This window comes from Pygocentrus nattereri, chromosome 3 (genome assembly GCF_015220715.1).
Source record: "Pygocentrus nattereri isolate fPygNat1 chromosome 3, fPygNat1.pri, whole genome shotgun sequence".
In the NCBI taxonomy this organism is placed as follows: Eukaryota; Metazoa; Chordata; class Actinopteri; order Characiformes; family Serrasalmidae; genus Pygocentrus; species Pygocentrus nattereri.
Window position 1 is genome coordinate 31,824,971 of NC_051213.1, and position 9,388 is coordinate 31,834,358.

At 42.4% G+C, this 9,388-nt stretch overlaps 1 protein-coding gene across 2 annotated transcripts; it reads left to right on the top strand.

Annotated features, from left to right (window-relative positions):
• Positions 1-1,011: 1,011 nt before the first annotated feature.
• Positions 1,012-6,031, top strand: LOC108432765 (zinc finger protein 615-like). Of its 2 annotated transcripts, none has more exons than XM_017706859.2 (4): positions 1,012-1,414; positions 3,286-3,347; positions 3,663-3,759; positions 4,191-6,031. In XM_017706859.2, exons 1-4 carry the CDS (start codon positions 1,159-1,161, stop codon positions 5,039-5,041), a joined length of 1,266 nt encoding a protein of 421 aa, XP_017562348.2. In that variant the 5' UTR covers positions 1,012-1,158; the 3' UTR covers positions 5,042-6,031. The 2 variants fall into 2 exon arrangements, with proteins under 2 accessions (XP_017562348.2, XP_017562349.2); XM_017706860.2 differs by having other exon boundaries at positions 1,012-1,399.
• Positions 6,032-9,388: the final 3,357 nt, after the last annotated feature.

The window sequence follows — 9,388 nt, forward strand, 5'->3', positions numbered from 1 at the left end:
ATGATCTTCCAGAAAATGTTTGGGCCTCAGACACAGTCTCAATCTTTAAGACTAGGCTGAAAACTCACTTGTTCAGTTTAGCTTTTGGTAGGTAATATTCCCCCTTAGATAAAGGCAGCAGATCCAGGGGTCCACGGACACAGGGAATTATAGTAAACTGAGACGCTGAGACTGTCGTCCTGCTGCTCGCATGTGGTCACTCAGGTTTGTGGACAGTGGAGCGGAGGGATGCCAAACTGTTTCAGAGTGCCCTCGTGTCTGTGTGTCCTTCTGGTTCTCTCCTTTTAGTTAAGCTGTCATAGTCAGATCTGCCATCATTAGCCACACTCTGGAAATGTTCACATTCCCTGTTTTACATACAAACAAACAGTTTGCATGTAAAACATCTCCCTGCCTTTTTTTTTTTTTTTAACCAGTATACGACCGCCCACCTGTCCGGCCGGACACTGAAGGACGACTGACTATCAAGCTCTCCTGCTACCAACTTCAGACCAGCTGCCCACGCCCCAGCTACTGCCACCTGCCTTGGAATAGCTGCCCACCCTACACTGAAGTTTTCATAGACTCCTAGCTATTACTACTACTAATCACTTGTAGGTGGTCTGACCAGAGGAGGATGTCTCCCCTCTAGTGAGCCTGGTTCCTCCCAAGGTTTCTTCCTCAGCTCTGAGGGGGTTTCTCCATGCCACTGTCGCCCCTGGCTTGCCCACTGGGGGTTTTTACATTCTTGTTAAAACGTTGTCTTTTCTGGAATTCTGTGAAGCTGCTTTGTGACAACATCAGTTGTAAAAGCGTCACAAATAAATTTGATCTGATCTGATCTGATCATGTGTCAGTACGAGCGGGAGTCTCCAGAGCCACGATGGACCTCGGCGGATCAGAGCGGGTCCCCCAGTTCTACAGCTGTACTGCTCTCCTAGCGCGGAAACAGAACTCTTGCCCAGTCGAAGCTGGAGCACTAGCTCGGTGCCCTAAGTAGGACACAGACGCGCTTATTAGAGCACAGCCGAAGGGTTCCTCACCGCCGTCTTGTTGACTGAAACTGCTTCAGAAAACTGAGAGCGAGCTCAGTCGTCTGTTAGACAACGGTTCCGAGCGGAGAACTTGTTGAATGTGAATTAGTTCCTCTTTTTGGAGAGAACAGTGGTCTACAGAAACATGGTGGAGTCCCATTTTCAGATCCAGCTCACCGCCATCCTGGACGTGTTGATGAAAACAGCGGTGTCGGACATCTGCGCTCTGGCCGACAGCTGGGTTCAGTCTTTACAGACGGAAATCAGGAGAAGCCAAAAGGAGAATGAGGACTTAAGACAAAGACTGTACAGCATGAAACAGCAGCCTCCGGCAAAAGCACCGCAGGAGGAGAGCCCGAACAGCGAGGCCGAGGAGGACGCCTGCGGTGAGCTGAGTGACGGTTAGTAGAAGAGCCATCACCGTGGAAGCTGTTAGCTAGAGCTGAGCTTGAGGTGTTATGAGTGTGGCTCCTCAGCTGTGGTCTGCATGTGAGAGTGGAAGACCACTGTAAGTCCAGAAGTGTCCGGACATTCATTCTGAATGAGAGACTTCAGCCACTTTAAGGCGCACTCGTTGCTAATACAGGTGTTGACTTGTTCACACACAGTTGTACAATGTCCCAAGAGAAGCATTGCCAATAGATGAGACTCTCTGAAGCAGATAGTGAGCCTGAGATCACCATGCCCAATGCCCAGCCTCAGTTAGAGGGGAATAAAGCCCCCCAGCATTTGGCTGTGGAGCAGTGCTTCCCAGTCCTGGTCCTGGAGGCACACTGCCCTGCACATTTTAGTGTAAGGGGCTTGTATTGAGCTAGTCTGGCTTTCCCAGAATCATCTTGTCACAAAGATGATTCTTAAATGGTAGAGCGAGCAATACGATGAACCAGGTAAGATGATCTTAGCTCTAAGATGCTTTAAGGAAAGATTAGTTGGATCAGGCGTGTTGGAAACAGTAAAAACACCAGACGTGCAGGGTGGTGTACCTCCAGGACCAGGGTTGAGAAAAACTCTTCTCTGGAGTGATGGATCCCCATCCGTTATCTTCGGGATGAGTTGGAGTGGAGTTTGTTATCCAGAACTGATCATCCAACATCAGTACCGGACCTCACTAATGCTCTTGTCGCTGAATGCAATCAGATGTTTACAGCAATGTTCCAACATCTAGTTTAAGCCCTCTTGGAAAAGTAGAGGCTGTTACTGCAGCAAAGAGGGACAAACTCGCTATTAAAAACCTTGATATTAGAAGAAGCACTAGAAGATCAGATGTCTGAAAAAGTGGAGAACTTTAGAGAACAGCAATGACTGAAAATGGGAGCTATGAATAGCAAGAACGGAAAACAGGAAAAACCAGCAGCTTTTTTAACAACAGAACCAAGTCCTCAGGGATATTTCCCATCATTCAGCTTCGCCCCAGCAGTTGACTCTGGATCTTCCGGTCAGCTATCTTCAACAATCTTCCACTCTTTTTTTCGCAGAGGGCGAAACACTAGAGGGCTTGTAAAGCTATAAGGACACTCCTCACCTTAAGTGATGTCTTATGGAGGTTCTCTGTCAAGTGAAGGAGAGAAAAGAGTCAGAAAACCTCATAAATAAATGCTGTGTGATAGAAATCCTAAAGACAGATGAAGAACTAAATCCTATAGAGAACTAACGAACCATAGGCCTAATGACTAAGTAACTCTGGAGAAGAGTGTCTGCCAAATGCCATAAATGTAAATGTAATGAAAGTCCAAACATTTAGATACCTGCTCATCCAGCAGTGCCATTCTGTTGACCACACATTTCTAGGTGGACAATACCAATGGTGTTTGCACCTTGGTCAGTAATGGACCAATAAGTAATTAAAGTAATTAAAGCAGCTGAATTCACCACTTAGAAGGGGTGTTTTGACACTTTTGGTCATAAAGCTTATTTCCATTTTGAAGTGTCAGGACTGCAGTCAAACGCAAGGAGGCAGCAGCTGTTAACTCACTGCTGGTGAGTCAGTTTTCTTAGAGGTAGGCCTGTGCTATATGGACAGAAGGTCATACTGTATTTATATTGCTCCAAAAGGTGACTGTGTGCCAGAGAAAGGAAAATAATAAAGAAGAGTGTTTCAAAGTGCACATCAGACAGAATCACCACCAGTCTCACTGCAGATCCCAGAACAAATGACTGGTATCTGCTGATCCGCAGCTTATAAAAGTCTCTGGATTTGTTCAGACTCCTGAATGTTAATTTTGGGTCAGGTTTGGTTGTTTTTTTATTAGACTGTGTTTTTTCTGTTCTGCAGACTGTAAGGAAATGGGGGAATACACAGAGACTGAATCTGCAGTGCCCAAAAGAGGACAGTGGGTAAGTGTCTTTAAAGACATTTGGGTGGAAGACAGATCCAAGTAAACATAACACGAATATGCCATAACAAAGCAGCAAATTACAGCTAAATTTAAGTGGGAGCAGAGAAGAGATTTTAATGTCATTCACTGTACTGTTATTCAGCAGAAGTTGTCTCAGAAGTCAGAGGTAATTCATAGAATTACAAACAATGTAGTGGATTTTGATTTGATGAAAACCCATTAGAAAGTGGTTGGTCCTTTAAGGCTCACAGACAGTCCACTGAAGTGAAACATGGAGTCTTGCCACTAATGTATTTATTTATTTTCTTTTTAGCGCGTCATGCTGCAGAAATGGAACCCTGTACTTGTAGGAGCAAAAGCAGAGGTGCTGGACGGATCCATTAGCGAAATACAGGAGGAAAAGCTGGATGGTAGGAATGATCTGATCTGAACAAAATCTGATCGTTGTCAACAAATCCTGACTGCAAACCTAGTCACTGATCTACAGACTAAAACAACCAAGTTAGCATTAGTGTAACTCTTCAGTCAGTCATCATTTTTAGATAGAAACATTTTTACACTTTTAGCCATAAAAAATTAGACAAACAGGGGCACCTTATTTAGATAATCAGTTGCTAACTTTTAGCCTTAATCTTGTTGATCTCATCTGAGTTATTTCTGTTGTCAAACACAATTATGTGTTTGCAAGAATTTATTTAGTGATCTAGCAGTACATCAGAAGGGTTACTAAGACTAATGCAGCACCATTACAAATTCAGATATGAGTCACCATATTTACAACACAGATTATTAGATTATTTTATGGAATTTAATACATTTCTCTGTGATTCTCTGTCCTTAGCAACACCTCCTGATGCAGCTTATTCGCCTGTTTGTCTGGATATGGAAGAAAACCACCCACTTTATGAAATCAAGACAGAATCAGAGAAGGCTCTACCTGCTCTCCAGAAGTCAGAATGCAGTCCAGACGTCAGTGTAGACTTTCAAAATGAATGCGAAGAACCTGCAGTGCTTAGCGAAGAGAATGAGACAGAGAGCATTCAACATGTCCCACAACCTAAAAGAGAAGAGGAGGAAGAGTTTGACATCTCCTGCCTGCTGACACCTAATCTACAGCTTAATTCCACACATCTGCGCCGAGATGACCATACAGAGTCTACAAACTCCGACTGCACAAGGAATTTCAATTTGGACAGAGATTTCAGTTTATCAGTGCCAGCCCCAAATGACGAACATTTTTCAGAAAGAACCTCAGTTTCTCTAAGGTGTGATAAACAGATAGGGGGTATGTTTATTTGCAATATCTGCGGGAAAACTCTTACGACCAAAAGATCGTTTATTTGTCATTTGAGATTACATACTGGAGAGAAGCCCTTCGCATGTACTCAGTGTGGAAAGAGATTTGCTAAGAAATTTAACCTCGATATCCACTACAACATCCACTCTGGAGCAAGACCCTATGTCTGTACTCTCTGCCCAAGGTCATTCGCTGACCCGAGTGCTTTTGGAAGACATAAGATAATGCACAGAAAGAAGTCACAGCTGGAGTCCTACAGCCCTATGTGTAAATTCATTTGTAACATATGTGGGCAGAGTTTTTCATCAAAACCCTCACTTGCTGTGCATTCTAAATTGCACACTGCAGAGAGGCAACACGGTGTACAGAAGGTTTTGCTCAGACACATGCATTAAAAATTCACTACCCTACACTACAGTCTCTGTCTGGGGTCTAGTCAGAGATCTATACTAGAAAAGTATACTTTCATGTGCAGTTTAAAGCTTGTTTGTGCATCCATCTCCTAATTTAAACTTCATAACAAAGCCATGGATGGAGATAAGGAGACAGAGAGTGTTCAACTGCTTCACAGAAAACAAACGGTAGGACAACAGAAACATTTCTCATTATCTCCAGTCATCAGTGACCAAAATGTTTATAGTTTTTGTGTTGTTTTAATATCGTTAAATAAAATGGGCATTTGATACACAGTTGTGTCTTAGGTATATAGTTATTATATTCATAAACCTTTTATGGAAACTCGTATTTCTTTATATCACTAGAAATCAACTACAGTAGAAAAAAATCTCTAAATTTACACACATCAGAATTACTACAATTTGAAACAGTTTGCTTGCCTTTGGGTTTTCTTCAAAACCTGTAACCGTTCCATCCTTTTGTTGACATGTTATTATTCCATATTGCAAAAAGCGTTTTTCATTGTTCCATATGTTGGATAGAGGAAGTAGTATCAACTGCTGTTGACCCTTCTTTCAACTTTTGTTTGTCCACTGTTTTTTTGTCACCTAGTAACCTGGAAGTTACCAATACTTTAATATTGGATATAATAATGGCTTTTCTACTGTATAAAAACAGCCAATCAAAAGTAAAGCCATCTCATTAAAGATGTGTATGTATTTTTAAATGATTTGGAAATACATTATGCTGCCATGTCAATAACGGTGAATTAGGTTCTTCATTGTGTTTGAGATCATCATAGACTGGAGCCACATGAAACGTGTATCAGTTGTTCTTCTAAGAAGTCTTGCTGTTGCATTTTGATTACATTTGTTAATCTTTAATATTTTGCTCTTTAGAGAAAACAGTAAATAGCAAACACAAAGCAATTTGAGGCTTTTATTTGATCATCAGTAAGATCATCGGATTAAAGTTCAGGCACCTCAAAACCAGTTCTACTGTGAGTTATTGGTTCACCCTTGAAGTGGTAAACCTCAGATAAGCTTTTGGCTGCCTTTAAACTGAGTGTGCAGGTTGGTATTAACTGTCTTCATCACCTGGTCTATCCAGCACTTTCTTTGTTTGCAAGTTCAGAGCGAAGCCTTGTTCATCACAGTTTGGTCATGGATTAGCTTCATTTTTCTCACTGTAGTGTGATGTTGGCTGATGGTCCACAGTTTTGTGCTTTGTTAAATCCTTAGCTCTGCTCTGACTGTAGTAGTCCAGGTGGCAGCAGTGTTTCTCCAGGCAGTGTCGGAGCAGTTGTTGCACAGTGTGGACTAGAGCTTGGATCTGCTCCCTCAGCCGAAGGATCTCTTTATCTTTCTGATGTGACTCTCTGTAGCCGGTCTTAGTGCCTACTCAGCCACCTGTCACAGAAAACACAGGTAATGAAATGAGTGCAGTCATCCTACTGTGTCTTTTTCCTGTTACTGTTGGTTTTGCATCAGGGTTTCCATGACACATGAAACCACTCTGTGGCCCTTTCAGTGACAGCTTCAGTTGTTAATACACCATGGGTTGTATTAGGGATAATGCTGCTTTACTAAAGCCCACAGCCGTGGTTCTCAAACTGGTTCTCAGGGAGTTCCAGATGGTTCACATTTTTACTTGAATCGACAAATGACAAAATTTAAATAACAAACATTTTAAAGCTGGAACATTGTAATATGTACATTTTTTTTGGTTAAAATAGAAATAACTGGCATTTTAGTTGCTAAAATATAGTGTGCATGCGCTGCTGTGAGTCAGCCTGAAAGCCTGAAATAATCATATACAAGTCAGACGTGTTGGGTCAGATTTCAACACCAGGTTGTTTTTTCGGACCACAGCCTCAAAAAAAAAAGTCCAGCTTGATGTTTCAAAAGTAAAATTGTAAAAGTAAAAATATCATTCGGATGATATGATGACAGTAGATAATTTACATCCTCAGAAGACACATCCTTCACCAAGTTTTGACTGCATTCTCTTTAATTACTCTTTGAACTTGTAATAATCAGATTTACCTGCTCAGAAAAGGGGCCTGAACCACAGCTAACGTTGCAAAACTTTCTTCCACTTTGTTGCGTGCAATTACACACTTCCACCAGAGAGGTCTCCCAATCCCCGAATCTTACAGAGTGTAGCTCTAGTAACGACAACAACTTTTATGCTAACAAAGTACTAGCTAACCTTGCTAACTGCTGTAAGGGGTTGAACAGCTGCACCTGCTCCTACTAATTCATTTCTTCAGACGTCCTTGATTGACTGCATCAGATGCATGCAGTGCTACATGCAGTTTGGAATTACCTCTGCAGGAAAGCAGATCTTTAGGAGGAGGGTTGATAACCAGTGTTCTAGATTGTTATTTTGAGTGGGGGAATTTTTAACTTGTGATCTGGCAGTCTGGCACCCACCATTCTGTGCTGAAAAATGGATGTGTTGGTCTTTTCGGGGGAAAAAAACACACACACACACACAAAAGGCCTGGCACTTAACTTATTGAAGATCATCATATTTAAAATGCAGTTGCAATATTGTGAAGAAAAATCGCGATTATTGTCCCCAAGCTGTTCAGCTGTACTACTGGAATAAATGTGCTGCATGTGGCTCTGACCATTTTGACTGGTCAAATTACATAGAAATGACACACACACATTTTCTAAGCCGCTTCTCCCTCAGGGTCGCGGGAGGTGCTGGAGCCAACCCCAGCTGTCATCGGGCGGAAGGCAGGATACACCCTGGACAGGTCGCCAGTCCATCACAGGGCAGACAGACACACACAATCACACACACCCAGGGGTAATGTAGCGTGTCCAATTGGCCTAACTGCATGTCTTTGGACTGTGGGAGGGAACCGGAGAACCCGGAGGAAACCCACGCAGACACGGGGAGTAGAAATTACATTTCAATGTTAAAATATTTCCTGCAAAGAATGTCTTTGATCAGTTTACAAGCTAGGTTTTTTTAACGTGTGTAAAGTGTAAGTGTGGGTGAAGAGTGATCACCTGTGTCCACTCCAGCAGAGCTGACTTCATGTTACACAGCCGGCTGTTCTTCAGCTGTAGATGTCTCACCGTGTTCTCAGTGGGCACCGGTTTACGTGCTGCAGGTGAATGACATCACTTCTTAGGTTAAGTGTATCTTTCCACAGGGCCTGTTTAACTGCGTCAGGTTCCTTATCTGTGAAAACCTCCGCAGTGCCATCAACTGCCATTCTAATCTGAGGGTGGAAGACACGGCATGTCCCCAGCAAAAACGCAAAGAACAAACACCTCACAATCCTCTGAGTGGACCCCTCCTTGGAAGTCAAAACAACTTGTGGTCTTTGTGTAACTGAAAGATGGTATTAGATGCTGTAAATTCTGGTACATTTCATAACTTCACATCATCAAATCATCACACCCCAAAATCTTGGCTGAATTCTCTCAGTCTGTGACTCAGTCCTGTGAACTTTGCAGTTCTACAGGAAAAACTTTTCATGGCCAACTTAATTGGTCTTCTGCAAAAGTTCTGCACCCCCTCCAAACACAGATGGATGTCTGGGAACCTAGCAGATGTTTCGGTTACACTTCCACAGTTGCTTGAATTGTTAATAAACTATCTGGTGAAACTCAGTTAATAAGATATAACGTTAAGAGATAGTGTGGGATTAGGTTCAGGTTTTGGGTTAAAGTTTAGATCAAGGTTAGGCAAATACAGCTACAACACAAATACAGCCATTTGATGTACATTTACATTTATGGCATTTTGCTGATGCTCTTATCCAGAGCGACTTACAATTTGATCATTTTGCACAGGTAGGCCAAGGTGGTGTTAGGAGTCTTGCCCAAGGACTCTTATTGGTATAGTATATTGAACCCCAGTCTACAGCGTAGAAGGCAAAGGTGTTAACCACTACACTACACCAACCATGTACTATCTTAAACAACCAGTGAGCCTACACATCTTCTCATTTTTATTAGATAATGTTAAAAATGGTAAAACAATAGTAATTCTTCTTTAAAAAAAAGTTTTATTTGGGGACTGTGTTGTCATATGACTCCCTCCCTATACTTCTGTGTCTTAAATAGACTGTAAAAATGTACATTTTAGACCAAAAGTCTAAAGAAATCAGAGCAGAGTTGCTAATGTTAGCGCTAGCTCGGCAGACTAGTAACATGCTCGACACACCACAGAGCAGGTCAGTTTCTGTCTGTCCGACACGAACACCGCTCAACCTCCCTCGCTCAGATTTGAGTCTTTATCCTCTGCGCTTGTGTATGTCAGACCGGTGCTGTAGTGTGTTGTCTGGTCTGCTCACTTAGCTAACGCTAGCTTCTGATGCT